General features: G+C 40.1%; 1 protein-coding gene across 5 annotated transcripts in view; it reads right to left on the bottom strand.

Moving 5' to 3' along the window:
* Positions 1-11,545, bottom strand: part of pknox1.1 (pbx/knotted 1 homeobox 1.1) — a 28,347-nt gene extending 16,802 nt beyond the window's left edge. For 4 of the 5 annotated variants that reach the window (XM_034186296.1, XM_034186300.1, XM_034186294.1 and 1 more), the window contains exons 1-3: positions 11,390-11,545; positions 10,172-10,280; positions 3,333-4,185 (exon numbers count right to left, since the gene is read on the bottom strand). Coding sequence is in view for 3 of the 5 variants with exons in the window: in XM_034186294.1 (XP_034042185.1) it covers positions 3,333-3,404 (72 nt within the window). In the remaining 2 variants the exon portion in view is untranslated. Of the gene's footprint in view, positions 1-3,332; positions 4,186-8,626; positions 9,011-10,171; positions 10,281-11,389 lie in introns of those variants that run through there. The other variant, XM_034186295.1, reaches the window with a different exon arrangement.
* Positions 11,546-16,709: the final 5,164 nt, after the last annotated feature.

Genomic DNA, 16,709 nt, shown 5'->3' with positions numbered 1-16,709 from the left:
AAGTTTCTCCATTTTCAGAGGACATGAATAATTGAACAAACTAAATATATGGATTACTGCTGACACAAATCACTTTTACAGCCAGGTGTCTTTAGAAAGATCAGGGGATGGACATATAAACAACTACAAGTTATTTAATATGTTATCTACAACAACCAAAAAATAGCCTTGTGAGGTAAGCCACCAAGATACCCAGACAACTCTGAAGGAGTTATTGGGCAGCACAGTCTCATTTGAGGACGGGCGCTAAAGGAGTAAAATATGATGCATACGATGTAATTTCTCTACTTCCGGTGGAAAAATGCAGCATTTTCTCTGAGTTTTTGGGCAAATTGCACAAAAAGTGAAAATGCAACGAAAAAGTGGTGGGAAAGTGGACGAGTTGCAGTTTGTATAAGACCCAGTGATCAAACATGTCGAGGCGGTTTGGCAGGCAAGAGAACGGAGTTAATGTGGTTAGCTGTGTAGGCTAACACTTACCGACACGTCTCACATCTGTCTCATCTTCACTTCTCCACTGGGAACCGAAAAAAAAAAAAAAAATTCGACTACTTCGGTGATTGCAGCCAAAAACAAAACAGTACACCATTTTTCCATCTGAAGTTATGCTGCACAACGGGAGCGGAGGTCCCCATAAGTGGTCAACTCTGCGATATAACGCAGGGTTCAAACGAGACGGCGCTGCCCTAATGGCTTCTGTGTCTGTGATTGGAGATAATGCAATTTTTGTGTGTTGTATCACCAACCACAACTTTATGGTTGAGTGGCGCAGACAAGAAAATGCATCCAAGTTGGCTTGAATCTCACACATCCCTTGTGATTAACTATGGCTGAAATTTCAAATCTTTAAGAAAATCCTTCTCTGTACCACTCCACGAAGCTGTGTAACGGGTGGAGTCAGGTGATGTCACAAAAAGTGTCACTCTCCATGTACTTAAAGACCCAACTTCATAAAAAATGTAGAGGGGAGGCAAAATTTTTTGTAATTCTTGAGGCTGATAACATAATATTACCAAAAAATAAATAAATTTATCATAGGCATTGGCCATTGGTTTGTCTAACTATGGAATAAATGAATTAAGTGGCTATCCTTACATAGTCATGATCCACAGGGTAGAGGTGGGTGGATCGATCCTAATATTGATACCAATGCTGGTATTGATATTGAACAATCCTCATGTAAAAAGATCGATACTCAAGCTTGCACACGCAGATTCATCAAAGTCTACTGTCTGTAAGAACAGCGCTGCACTGTCACACAACACGTAGCAGCGCACCCTTGTATTGTGGTTTTGTCAGCCCTCTACCTCAGGAGATTTTAAGTTGTGCTGAATGATATTTTTTAAACAAAAATGTTGAATGTGATAAAGTATTTTGTTGTCGCGTACAATGTTTGGCAAAATTCTATCCTAAGTCTTTTGAATCGTTCGGATCTATGAAGCTTAAATATGAAAAAAGTATCTGTATCGATATCGGCAATACTGGGCCTGTATTTACTTGGTATCGGATCAATACCAAAATTAACGGTATTGCCCACCTCTACCACAGGGGTGGTGGACAAGTGTTTAGTGCACTTGGTTTCAGTGCGGAAGGTTCTCGGTTGAAACCCCACCCCTGCCACATTTCGCCATGTAATGTGTAGTTGTGTCAGGAAGGGCATTAGGCGTAAAACCTGTGCCAAATCAACGTACATATCCACCTCAGATCTGCTGTGGCGACCCCAAGTGAAAACAAGGAAGCAGCCAAAGGGACTTACTTTACTTACATAGTCATACCCATACATAATTACAAGTATTTTGGAACCAGTAAAGTGTTTATCACAGTCACTTCAAAAAGGTAATTTTAGTCCTATGTATGGATAGAAAACAAGTGAAGAGGCCTGTAATCTAAATAACATGACTTAAGAGTGAGCAATCACAAATGCTACATACAAATAGAATTGACCATTGCCATAAAAGAAAAAAGTATTGCAAGTTTCAGGAAAATATGGAAAGTATTTTTATACATATGCTGACAGCAGGAAGTATAATCAACAAATAATTTTGACAAGCAAATATAGCAAAGTGTGTGAAATGTGAAAACCTGTTTTTATCCAGAAAATTTAATATATTTTTGAACTTGTATAAAATACGTACAGACGACAGACAGCTTGGGCTGCTGGAATTTGTGATGCTAATTTAATAGTTTCACACATTTTATACACAAAATGATTATTATTCAAAAACATAGCTGTCGGATCAGTAATAATGATAAACTATAATAATGCGAATGATGTTGCTTCAACAACATAAGGCAAATGGAGGGGGGAAATAGGTTTTCTGCTTTTATTCATTTAATGCTGAGGGAGCTAACGTTAAAATAAACACCCACCCACCGCGGTGTAGCTCTTAGCCCTGAGCTAACAGATGAGCTGGTGCCAACATTGGAAATAAAAGTTTAGGCGACCCTTTAATCTGGCGTTAACCAGTTATCCTCCGACAGGAGCTAACAAAGCAGCTTAGTTAGAATCTAAAAAAAAAAAAAAAAAAAAAAAAACGAGCAGTTTGCCCCCCGAGACAATGGTTCCCAACTAGTCGCGCTGACACGGCGAGCCCATCTAAGGTTGTTAGCATGGACCGTATGCTTGTTAGACAATTTTCAAATAGAATAAAAAGATCACAGTGCTAAATGGAGCTAACCGCTAGCTAACTTTAAAATGTTGGTCGTGTTGTTACGGCGCAGCCAAAATGCAAAGCGCCATATTTAGCTGCGCGAACCACTGTGCCAAAAAAAAGAACGCTAGCACTGCTAGCCAGGTATCAAATAAGACCCCGCTGCGGATTGATACAAAACGAGCACTTTGCCCAAATAACACGGCTTCAGTCGCTTTGTTTTCCTACATCAGTGTAATTCCCGCTAATCCACACAGTAAATCGCCTGTAGTGTCTCTAAAAGCATTGTCTGCCGCCACGCTACACCGGCTGAAGCTCAAATCCTGCCCACAGCAGTCAATCAATCAGCGGGGACAGCTGCTCGCTGCTTCCCCTCCCCTCCGCGCTAGCAGCGTTCCCTCGGCCGGGCCTCGTTTGCAGCTCTCGCCTTTAGCTCTTCCACAGTCCTCCTCTGCCCCCAAAATGCCGACATATTTTTTACCTCCCCCCTCTCTGCATATATATATATATATATCTTTTTTTATTTCTTCCCGAAGCTCCGCCGCTTTTCCTCCCCTTTTAAAAACATGCTCCGACGCTCTGACTAGGACCGCGCTCCTCACCCCAGGGCATTTTTGCGTGCGGCCCAGATTGTTTGATTGATAGGGAACGGAAAAAGAGGGATTTTGAGTGACAGCTTACCTGAGTGCCAATCTTCGTCACACTGACAAGCGGCTGCAGCAATCGGGACCCGCAGTTGTCGCGTTGCGTCATCGCGTAAGGGCACGCAGGGGCGCTAGGCGCATGAATATTTATGAGGTGGGCGGAGACATGACGTCCTGCAATTAGAGTCCCTCTTCCTTCTCCCTGCTGGGATTTTTTCCCCTCCTTTCTTTCTTTCCTGCTAAACCTTATGCATTGCTCTCATTTACGCATCTTCAGCTTTATGCATAATTGCTCGACATCCACCCACAAGAGCACAGACAGAACAGATGCAGATTGCTTGCCCCTCGCACAAGACATGGAGCCAGGATAATTAGGCCATAATGTTCAAACAGGCAGGATAGGAGTCAAAATTGGAATCATTAAAATAGAAACAGATAAACCCCTTTGCACACTCAGCTCTATTCAAATGAGCCCCCCAAGGAAGAAAAGCAGCATAAAAGAAGTGTTTGATCTTTGCCTATTCCTTTATACACCCAAGACAAAACAACCACACACCAGGCAAAACAGGCTTTGCTTCTCATTTATGTACTTTAATAATAGAACATTTTAAACTGCAGGAATGCATGCAGCTGTGACAAGCGGAGAGCGATCACACAGAGTGTGGGCATGGATGTCACTCTTAAAAGACCTATAGTTTTAAACCACGTGCTCCTCTAGTGTCGGGGAGACGGCCGGCCGGTGGAGGGCTGCGGCAGACGATACTTGGACATCTCCACATCCATATCTACGAATGTGAATGGCGTGTAGCTGTGGTGCTGGTTGTTTCTGTAAGTGCTGTTATCGAAAGGCTCCTCGGGCTCGGGAGGTGCCGCCGCCGCTACTGCAGCCTCTGCAGAAAATGAGGAACAAACACAAAGGCGTGGGAAAGCATCAAAGCATCTTCTTACTGTCCCAAGTTTTAAAATCCAGTGTGGGTGTAGCTGAGACGCAAACAACAAAAACTAAAAAGCTTTCTTCTCTCCCAGCAGGACTGTTAAATCACTTTAAGGTAACAAAGGCATTAAGACTTGATCAAACTGTAATAAGTGAAGGGAGAATGTAACTAAATTTGTAAATATTCTAAAAAAAAAAAAAAAATGGAACAGAGCACATTTACATCTTCACATGTGCTGACAAAGGGTTTCTTTTATTTTATTACTGTGGGGCATTACCTATGGTCACAGGCTGAGCCCCCTGGAAAAAGACTAGTGTGAAAAACCTGAACGATGATTCATAGTACAGCAGATAACAGAATATTTACAGAGGAATCCTGCAAACTGTGATACAAGCATCAAATTTGGCACAAATACTAGATGTTACTCTTTTGAAAACAACTGATTGGCCGCTTGAATTTTCAATAGGCAACCATGTAGGGGTCAATTGCACAATTACACAGGGGTCAAAATTACAAGATGCTCCAATCATATTGAAAACTATGCCACATTATTTATCTGATCACATAGATTCCAAAAAGGTATAGTTTGGACTATCTATGACTAAATGTTATGGAATTATTGTGTAAAAACAGCAAGAATGGAGACAAAGGTCAATTTCAGTTTGTACAGGGGTCAAAAGTTAAAGTTGCTCTAATTTTGGTAAAAAAAAAAAAATAAAAAATAAAAAAGTGATGTAAATTATTGGTTGCATTAATGGGGTTTATAAAGGAATAGTTTGCACCATGTGTCATGCTTAATTATCATGTTACACGGTAACATGTCATGTCATAGAATCCAATGGACGCTGACATTGTTTGACCTTTAGTTTGGAGACAAAGCACAGTCAGAACTATTCCACTTATTAATTCTTTTAGGTCAAACAATAATTTGCACCACTTTTTTTTTTTTTTTTTTACCAAAATTGGAGCAACTTTAACTTTTGACCCCTGCACAAACTGAAATGACCTTTGTCACCATTCTTGCTGTTTTGACCCCATAAAATTCAGTCATACTCCAAACTATACCTTTCTGTAATACTTATGAGCAGACAAATAATGTGGTATAGTTTTCATATCTTTACATTTTGACGCCTGTGTAATTGTTCAATTGACCTCTACCTGGCTGCCTACTGAAAATTCAAAGTGGCCAATCGTTTTTTTGTTTTTTCAAAACAGTAATGTCGAAGGAGTATTTGTGCCAAATTTGGTGCTTGTATCACCATTTGAAGGATTGTTTCAGGGATCTCCTGCACTATCATGACTGAAAGGGGAAACCACGTGCAGACAGCCTGTAACTAAAGAAACAGTGACGCTGGCAGAGGCAGGTGTGAAATAAAGTCCATCAGGTAAAACAGCCAAAAATTACGCAGCATGCTGAATAAATAACTTTGACACTTTTGATTATACAGAGGGACATTATGATCTTTTCTCGATTCTATGACAAGGGGGAAAGCTACTGTATTAAGATAAAACATGTCTGCAAATCCTTTAAATATGCCACAGAACAATTACAAACAACTTCACGGGAGAGGCAGAAAGGCCGTGCGTGTCAATAATCACAGGCATACATTTAGACATTTTACAAAGTTTAATTTATAGAGGCCAAAGGATTCCAAAGAAAGAACAGATTTACATAGATCAAAGAAAAACACAAAGTAAAAAATTATATATAGTAATAATAATGGTTAACGGGAGAACTCTGATTTTCTAACCTGGGCTGTACATATATTTTTATAAATAGATGTTTTGGGGGACATCTTTTCAGTCAGGACACAGCATCTCATCGGCAGGCGACTTGTAATTGCTCGGCGGCAAGTGGTGCCAGGGTAGACGACACCGCTAAGGTAAGCAGCTAACTATAATCAATCATAAAAAACAAACAAGAAAAAAAATCCATTTTGTGACATAAATGTGGCCATATTTACCTCTCCAGGGATAGTCTCCATGCTAAAGGATGCTTTGAATGACTGTTTTTTTTTTTTTTTCTGTTCTGTTGAGACAAGACATGACACCCCAAACAGAGCTCTTAGACAGACTAGCCATCCTGCACTGTGTACTGAGATGTACACTTGCCCAGAAATTGATGTTGGGGATCATGTTTGCAAGTTTTGTCAGGTGCTTGAAGATTAAATTAATTTTATGACTGTGTGTAAAAAGTATGACCAGGAAAGGAAAGCTTTGTTAGATTTTTTTTTTTTTTTTTTTAATTGATTCCAAATCTTTAGCATCTGGATGACACCAGAAATCTATTCTAATGTTGACATGTACTTATTGAGTGTTTTTAACTATCCCTGTGCCATTGCATTTATTATCTGGTTAGCCTGTGATGGTGTTTGTGTTTCATTTTGACTTTTGTTTTCCTGAGTGAAAAACTGACCCCTAAACATCTTAAATTAAAAAAGAGAGCCCAGATTGAAAAACTTAAATTAAAAAAAGAGAGCCCAGATTGAAAAACATTCAACCTCCCCTTCAAGGAGAGAAGGAGTTTGTCCCAGGAAGCAGAATTAAGTGTTTGATAAAGTGAGCATTTCAATTCAATCTGCAAACTCCATTTTTGTAGAATAAGTGACTGAATGCTCTTCACTTTTTCATCAAAGCCTCGTTTTCACTGGATTTTTTTTAAAGTATTGATAATTTTGTTGTAATTCTGCTTTCTGAATGATTTCTCTCTGATCACAAACCATGACCATCCTGTGCTCATAACATCCATCCAGAACTGTCAGGTCACCATTAGCAACAGCACAATTACCTAGCAAAATGAAACAAAACACTCACAGCATGCAACCTTCAACAACAACAACAACCCAAAAACCTGTAATGAAAAAGACATTAGATAAAAACTCAACATTTACAAAAAGATAAAATGAGCTCAAATAGGAGCAAATAATCTGGGGAGTGAAGATGTATTTGGGATAAGAAATGGCTACAGGGGTGGGACTGACAAAACAAGATGGTAGGTTAGTGCGTTATCACCAAGAAAGCACAAGACCATTAATATTTATACAGCAGATAAGTATGAAATTAGTCAGTGCAACCAGAATCATCACTTTCATCTTACGTTAAGGTCACACACAGGGGTGTACCATCACCAGAGACAAACCCGGTGAATTAAACAAAAAAAAAAAAAAGAAATTGGTAAAGGAAGCCCCTGAGAAGCCACTCATATTGGCACATTTTACAATGACAACTATAAACCCTTTAAACCCCCTATGAAGGCACTATACAGTGCAACACTAACATCTCTAAAACCCTTTAAGTGGGCCCCCCCTTTTATAGCTACAAAATAACAGCTGGATATCAGTTTGGGGCTCAATGGGTTTCTTTATCTGGGACCACCTCTGAGTCTAGGATTGCCACTGATCATACCTACACCAAAACCCACACCGTCTTATCTTATCTCATAATGATAAAATATTCTTTCAAACCTACAAGATAACATTAGCATCATTCTGGAATAGTTAACAAAATTAATCAAACTCAATTCCAACTCCAATTAAGTGGCCAGTTTTGCAATAGTACGTCAATCCACCAATACGTTCCCACTAACTTATCCCTTTCAGGGGTCAGAGGGGACACTGGAAGGTCTTACTCACGTCTACAGTGGGTAAGATGTAGGGTACACTCTGGACCATCCACTCACCCTCACATTATTTGTGGTCTGGCTTTGTTCCTTTTATCCAGATCTGTCCCAAAAGCAGGAAATGCCCCATTTTTCACCAAGTTTTGTAAACAATGGACCTGTGCATTTAAAACAACTGTTTTACAATGTCTGACAACACCTCTTTCTCTAAATCTCCCCTAAAATTTCATGGTTTCTGTTCAAAGTCAGAACCCATGTTTTCAGAGTTCTGTAAAAAAAATCATTATTTGTTTTTGAGTAATTTACCAACAATCAGCACACCAAAACAACAACAACAAAAAAAACTCTACAGTCCTGGAAGAGGTAACAACTGAAGTGCTAAAAGAAAGACTCAACTGCAATTTGTAGAAAGTGAGCAAAAGAATAATTCCAAGAAAAGCTAAATTCAGAGAATGCAAAACGGAATGTTTGAAGAAGCACCACAAGCATGAAGAAGACATGCATGATTTACTGACAAAATCCATGCAGTATGTGAATACAGCTGTGGGAAGTAAGAGGTCACTTAAGAAAAAAAAAATAGTTTATATATATATATATATATAAATTCAGCAATGATATTTGAGACCTGTGGGGGGGTTGTGTCTGGTTAACACTTGAACCATAAGCAGCATGTGTTAGGAAGGACAGATGGAAAATGTGGCCAACTGCACGGGCTGAAAGATCCACAAAAATGAGAGAGGCATAGATTTTAGTGGTGGGGAGAGGTGTGATGTGTACCCTCAGGTGGTTCAGCTGGGGCCTCCTTTTGTAGCTCCTCCCCTTCACCTTCAGCTATGACTGGAGCAGGGTCTAACAGCTCCTCAGTGCTCCCCACTCCGGCTGCAGTCCCAGCAGCTGTTTGGCCAGTGGTGGCTTCAGCTTCTTCAGGCTCTACAGTTGCCTGCACAAGTGGTTCTGTGGCAGCGTTGTCAGCTTCTCTGGGGTCTTCAGCAGAGGCAAGTTCTCTGCTTTTTCCTGGAGTGTCAGCTGGAACTTCACTTTCTGTCTGGGATTCAAAAATAGTTGCAGCATCAGACACTTCGGTTACACCAACAGCTGGAGATTCCACTTGGGCATCAGGAACAGCAGGATGTGCACCATCTGCTGTGGCATTTGGCGTGGGTTTGGACCGCACCTTCAGACATGGTCCTAGACAATTCAGGAGTGCCTTGATCTACAGTGCTGAACTTGGGTGCAGAATCGACAAACTCCTCAGAACTGCTGCTGGGTGTCTCCACACCACTTTGAAGTGGTTGACTGGAGACCGCTGCTGGAGAATCCTCCTGCACAAGCTCACTTGCACCTTCGGTTGCTGGTGCAATTTCCATTTCTGCTTCATGTCCCTTCTCCCTCACCACATGTGGGACTTCATGGACATTTGCTCCTTCTTTCTGAGTGGTGAATTCTGACACCTCTGGCAAGACCCCAGTTTCACTTTTAACTTCTGATTTCTCATCATCAGAGTCTGAGTCAGAATCTGAATCACTGGCTGATGAGGAGGATGATGATGACTCGAGTGCTCCTGGATCATCAGGCGGCAAGTGGGCAGCAACTGATGTGGTTGCACTGCCTACTGTTGAAGCGGCAACTGAGGCGCCACCTGGAGCAGATACTTCATCAATTGCATCATGCAGGGACTCAGTACCTGCATCAACTAAAGGTGGGACTTTGTCAGTGATAACTTCAGCATCATCAGGGAGAACAGCTGGATCTGAGGTGGGAGCGTCTGCTGGCTCTGGCTCAGGGACAACTGGCTCACTGGCAGCAGTGATGGGTTCTGTTACCGGTGCTGATGAAACTGTTTTTGCAGTGGCTGTGGAGGTTGCCTCCGAGTCATCAGAAGTTTTTGTCTGGAAAATTCCAGGTTCTGAAAGTCTAACTGGGAAAGCAACTGCTGTCTTGTAGGCTAGAAGAGACGTTCTCTCATCAGGAGACTCTGCTGCTGAGGAAAATGGAAAATTGAACAGGAGTTGCTTTAATACAAATATTTGCAGTTGCATAACATGACCTCTACATGGAAGAAGAAGCAACTCTGACACAGGCCCTGAGGCCCATCGGTGCTGGGGCTTATCCCCGGACACTGTGGCATGAGGTGAATGAGAGTCCATGTCCTCCCCTGGATGGGGCGCCAATCCATTTTGGGTTACTTCCCCAGCAAAGGTCGGTACCCATTTACAGCTGGGTGGACTGAGACAATCCAGATGAAGCATTTTTTCCAAAGATACATACAGGAAGCGTGACAGGGAAATGAAACATTTTATACTGAAGGGTAAAAAGCCTTACTTTTGCTTGTAGGCTTTGCCTTCTTCTCTGGCTTTGTAGGTTTTCCTGCCTGAGTGCAGAGTGCAGCCGGGTAATTCCTCAGGATAACCAAGCGCTCCAACTGGAGACACTGTAGAAGACAACAGGCGGCTTTTAATTTAAGATGCAGTGTACATAGCACTAATACAATTAAGAGCTCAAAGATATAATTCCTAATGTAAATTAAATTAAAGAGAGCTATAATGAAGCCAACACTTGCATGAAAACATCCATCCATCCATTTTCTGAACACATTTATTCCAGTTAAGGGTCACGGCAAGGTTTGAGCCTATTGCATGAAAAGTCATATCAAAAAATTTCGAGTGCAACTAATAATTATTTCAATATCAAAAACAAACCCCCCCCCACACACACACACACAAAGGAACCGGATGCTGGACCAGTCAACATCAACCTACCCCTGGAAACCATACAGGCCCGGCAGCACGTGATTTCAACCATGAAGAGAGGCAAGGACAGAATTCACTTATTTACAACTGCACTTATTGCTTTACTGATAAGGACATTAAGTAGAAACGAGGTGATAAACAGTGAATCACTGCTGACGCTACAAAATGAGGCATGCGCATTAAAGGAGCGCCATTACACACATGATGCAAAAGTGCAAATAGCTGTGCCAGGAAAATGCATCAGATTTCTTCACCCACGGTACTTGGTATTGAAATAAAGGCGAAGGAGGCAGAACTTTTCAGCCAGCCATGGTATGACTGATGGTGGATCAAAGTTCAAAACCAGCTAAATTAATTCAGCCTCAATACATGCCGTTTTTAGTTTTGTGATTTGCAAGATGATAACATTTACAGTTTGAGTCTTTTTTTTTTTTTTTTTAGTCATCATCTACACAAGCTGTTGGATAAACTCACTCACGTCACCCACTCATCTACATTTCAGCTCTCCAAACTCATATACACGTTTTTACAGAAAGTACACTTGAAATGTAAATACCTTCATAACAACAAAAGAGAGGAGTTAAGTTCTAGTGTAAGTTAAACATAGCTGTAAAGTTGAGTTTGTTGTGTTTAAAGGTGACAAAAGTGGCGTGGAACCACAAGAACGCGGATGTAAAACATTCAGTGTGCACAATTATTTTACCGCCTTATTAAATAACGTCATACCTGTTTGCATACCTCCGAGTAATCAGATTTAACAAACATAAAACATTTATTTATCTGTTCTTACCTTGACAGAACCAAGTCGCCCCAAACGCAATAAGGTAGTCGCCATTTCCTTCTGCTAATATTATGTTCCGCGTGGAAACGACAAACCGCTAATACTTTCGTTCCGCTCTTGTCGACGCCTAAATCTCCCACCCTTTGTGTATATTATGTAACTTGATTAAATGTTACTTCCGCAGAGTATGTAATTAAGTTAAACCTTATTTAAAGACCAGGGATTTATAGTTTATACGAACGTATAGTAAATAAATTGATCCCTCGAAGCTTCTGGTGAGTAGTAGCGACATCTAGTGGCCAAGGTTGTGTATTACAAGCACTTCCTTCCAAAAATTAACCATTTTCCGTATCAATTGGCCTCATTATAATAAATAATGACAGCCTTCTGTGTCAGTATTAACCCTGCAGTGTAAATATACCATCATATGTCACTAATAGTTTATCCTCTGATTGTTTTGTTGTGAACAAAATGATAAAGACTATATTGACTGAGAATTTTAGCCTCAATGACTGTAAATGTGTTGTAAAAAAGTATAAGACAGTAAAATAAATCATACAGGATACTGAATATACTTTTGTACACAGAGCTGGATAGTACATCCTAGAAAATAAGCATTTTTAATTGAAGACAAGGCATCCAACCACTTAAAGAGCCTTACAACTGCCAGTTTATTTATTTATTTATTTTACTTCATCATTTACATCATCATGTGATGTCTGAGATGTGAAGAAAACTGTTAAAATATCTCATCTACTTCCTGAGCAATGGTCATTAATGTTATATTTAAAACAGTGACCTCTGATTTGACTCTGACATGACTTGGGTTTATGGCACAGACAGAAAACCCCAATGCAGAGAACCACAACGATGGTATGTAAAAGCTGATTTTATTGCAACAGCTCCAGCAGGTAGTGGTAAAGTGCCCGCCAAGCGTCTGCAAACTTTAACAGGCTTTAGATTGGCAGACAAAAGACTTGGCGTCTTACTCTGGCAGGGGTTTAGAACACGGGACATCAGTCCAAAGGGCAACAGTATCATGATAGGGAGCAGCAACAAGAGTTGTCCACAAACACAAGAAGAGGTTTAAAACATTAGTGAGCTGTCATACCAGGTGACAAAACCAGGAGTAACAGGTAATGCTCAGTAAACATGAAAAGGCAGCATGGGTTAATAATAAACACAAGGAAATACAGCGAGACAGCAGACATGAAGCAAGACAATCTGGTGAGGAGGTAATGCTCAAGGAGAGGTTTTAAAGACCAGCAAACAGCTAACTGTGGGAGTGCAGAGACGTGAAACAGGAAGTTACATGGAGTGAACAGGGAAGAGATGTCAGAGTAACGGGAGACAAACACGGGGAGAACAACGCTAGAGATGGTGAAAATAACTAACATGCAGGGAACTCACAACAAAGCAATGAATAAACCAGGAGAATACGTGGAAGGTAATCGCAAAACCCCACTAAACAGAAAGCAGAATCAAACACTAGAAATGTGACCCATATCAGTTGGCGAGATGATGGTTTGCTGTGTTCATCCACCAAGATTGACTGAAATTGTTCTTTCTGCTTTGAGTAAATTACCACAGACAGACAGTCATGCTCAGAGAAAATGGTGGAATACTGAACATGAGTAGGACACATAACTTGATATGGACCTTCAACAGAAACCTGGCACACATCAAATAACAGAGCAGGCAGCTTAGTAGACATCCAATGTGTCAACCTGAGTTTGATCCAGTCATGGTACCCATTTCCTTGTGCATTGTCTCAGACCACCCAGTTGCAAATTGTTGGCTGGGAAAGTAGCCTGTGATGGACTGGTACCTTGTCCAGGGGGAGATGTTGACGCTATTCCCAATTCACACTACAGCATCCAGCAATATGCACACACACCAGTGTGTATCAGGGCGTATATAAGAATTAAATGCAGCAAAGCTATTCCAGCGTCAACGTCACTAGAACTACTATTTAGCCATTATATATACTTAATTCAGCAAGACATGATCAAATGCTGGTTTTCTGCATGAGTGTGGAATCCAACTTGTTGGAAAGTTTGTATTCAACATGTAAAATGCATGCTTGGTTGGACTTCTTTTACAGCATGCTTTGGATCCTCGGCCATGCAGACTGTATGATTAATGGGTGTCCAATGAGTTTAGATCTACACTCACCGGCCACTTTATTAGGTACACCTTGCTAGTATGGGGTTTGACCCCCTTTTGCCTTCAGAACTGCCTGAATTTTTCATGGCATAGATTCAACAAGGTGTTGGAAACCATCCTCAGAGATGGTCCATATTGACATGATAGCATCACGCAGTTGCCCATTCAACCAATCTGCCCAGTCTCGCCCGACCTCTGACATCAATGAGGCATTTTTGTCCACATAACTGCCTTTCAATGGATATCTTGTCTTTTTCTGACCAATCTCTGTAAACACTAGATGGTTGTTCGTGAAAATCACAGATGATCAGCAGACTCTGAAATACTCAGACCGGCCCCTCTGGCACCAACAACCATGCCACGTTCAAATCCCCTTTCTTATGCTTGATTTGAACTTCAGAAAGTCGTCTTCACCACAAGTAGATGCCTAAATCCATCTAAAGCATTTTATCCTGCTGCTAGAACCACTTTTATTAGGAGTCAGGTTTGATCTTTTTCAATCTCTTATCCGATCTTCCTGTTTTTCCAGGCTTAACAATAGTTTCTGTCTCCTGGTAAACTCTGTATTTAACCTGAAGCAGTCTTAACTGTTGACTCTACAGTACACCCGCACCCTGGGGGGTATTCTTAACGAGAAGGGATTTTACTTCACAACAGAGAAAGAAGTCATAATCCATCTCATTTTGTTTCCTAAAGTCTTCTGGGTGTTTTGGAATACCCGAGTTCATCAGTGCATTCTCGATGTTAGCTGGTTTTCTCATAGAATAAATGAGCGCGTCAATAATGCAGAGCACATCCGGGTGTATTCTTCAAACTATTTCTACATGATGAGGTTGGCGAAAATTATGATATACTGAAAATATAATACTTTGTCAACTGCTGTAAATTTTGCAAGATTCATGTCAGCATTTACACTACTGTGTAAATGCACTTTTCAATAAAACCTGACCTACCATGTGAAACGTTTAACAGCAGTGTGTAAACGCTCTCAGGGGATAGTCATTTATACACTGCTGTAAGTACTCTTGCCGCTAGTTGAGGTTCTTTTCCAATAGCTTTACAATTTTTCCATGAATGGTGTGTTATTTTGGCGATTTTGCAGGGAAGACTTATGAACAGTACTTACATGAAGCAAACAAAAGCATCAGAATCCAAAGCCATCAAGAACCGAAGATGAACTTTGGTAAGGTTAGACCTTACTGGCGTGAAGCTCCTTGAGTCAGCGTTGATGTGGTTTGGCGCTATGTAAAAATTAATTGAATTTTGGTTGAATTTACACCAAAAAGTCTGTATTTTCCTTAAAATTTCATAATTCTGTGAAGAATTATGAACTGTGCTTAGATTAATCAAACAAAACCATCAGAATAAAAATCCATACAAAACTGATGAAGTACTTTCTGTGAATTGTGGGCAGATGGACACTGTCATGACCTCATGACATTAGCTCGTCCGGACAAACATCATGTGATTTGCTTCATTAGCAACGGCAGCTCTTTGGGAATCATTCTGAATGTTCTAGCAACAGATTCAAAATGGTAAAGATCACAAGACATAACTCAGCCATGCAAAAGATGCACAGCCAACTATCCCCCTACTTTGGTCCTTAAAAAAACAGAGAAGGTTCTGCAACCACATAAAAAGTGCATACCTCCAGTATTCACTCAATTTGGAAACAAATACCAATAAATCCACAGAGGAAGTTTACACACAGTCAACTTATATTCAGAATTTGCATTTCACAGCTTCAATAAGTAGATAGTTGACCATAAAAATGACAAGACCTTCCAAAATTAAGTAGTTATGGAGCTGACTTATAACCAACAATTGTAGTTTTAATATTATGATTCAAAATAGAAAACAGTACATTACAGTTTGAATATTGTTTATTTCCCTTGCAATAATCCATCATTCACCATAAATTCATTCACATTATGTAACCCAGTAGTCATGTAAGCTGGTGTTAAACACAAAATATATATGTTAAAAAAAAAAAATCCCCATCTACTGAAACATTTAACAGAGGGAAAAAAAAACATAACACACACACCACAAACAAGAGTACATTTCACATTATACATTTGAAGGTCACAAAGGTCTTCAATGTTTACATGACTGAGTGACTGATCATGGATTCACATTACTGTTGTAAACTCAAAGTGTGGAACTTTGTTTTCCCAGTCAATGTACGTATATGTGTAAACTTTCAAGAGTGTATGATAATTTTTTTGAACACGAGGAAGGAATGTTAACTAATCAAATCCCTTGCCCAGCACATTTCTGTGCCGTTCTCACATAATGACAGCCTATATTCATGATTTGCCAAGTAGCCAGATGCTAATCCAGAATTAAAACTGTTGCAGTTTTATTATTTTAAAATTATTTATTATGGTAGAGGTGAATAAATGAGTTTCTCTTTTTAAATTGCAATGAATGTTTTCTGCTGTACATGCATTTCAAGTGTGACATGATGAAAACAGTGATGAAGGTTTTTCTGCAACCCTCCTGTCATGTGCACCGGCAACATTCCTGTATATTTGTTTGTGAATTGTTTTGTAATTGTGTCAGTAGCATGGCCCAAGCAGAGGGTCACCCCCTTTGAGTCTGATCTGCTTTGGGTTTCTTCCTCAAATCATCAGAGGGAGTTTTGCCTTAACCACTGTCGCATGTGTGCTTGCTCTGGGGATTGATAAGGTAGACCTTACTTGTGTGAAGTGCCTTCAGGCAAATTTGCTGTGATTTGGCGCTATATAATGAAATAATTAAAAATTAATTAGAAGGTGAAATACTACCGACAGAAAACAGAGTGACAATTATAAAGCACGAAATTCATCTATTACATCACATGAGGCTGATAACCCACCGACAGAGAGGAGAGAAAAACTAACTAATGACAGTGTCACAATTACAACCCAATTCCAATGAAGTTGGGATGCTGTGTAAAATGTAATAAAAACAGAATACATGATTTGCAAATCCTCTTCAACCTATATTCAATTGATACACCACAAAGATAAGATATTTAATGTTCAAACTGAAACTTTGTTTTGTGCAAATAATTTGCTCATTTTGAATAGATGATTGCGACACGTTTCAAAAAAAGTGGGATGGGGGCAACAAAAGACTGGGAAGGTTGATGAATGTTCAAAGAACACCTAATTGGAAA

The sequence above is a fragment of the Thalassophryne amazonica genome, chromosome 14, assembly GCF_902500255.1.
Source record: "Thalassophryne amazonica chromosome 14, fThaAma1.1, whole genome shotgun sequence".
NCBI lineage: Eukaryota > Metazoa > Chordata > Actinopteri > Batrachoidiformes > Batrachoididae > Thalassophryne > Thalassophryne amazonica.
Note: the sequence above shows the minus strand (reverse complement) of the source record. Positions and strands in the feature narration are given on the sequence as shown.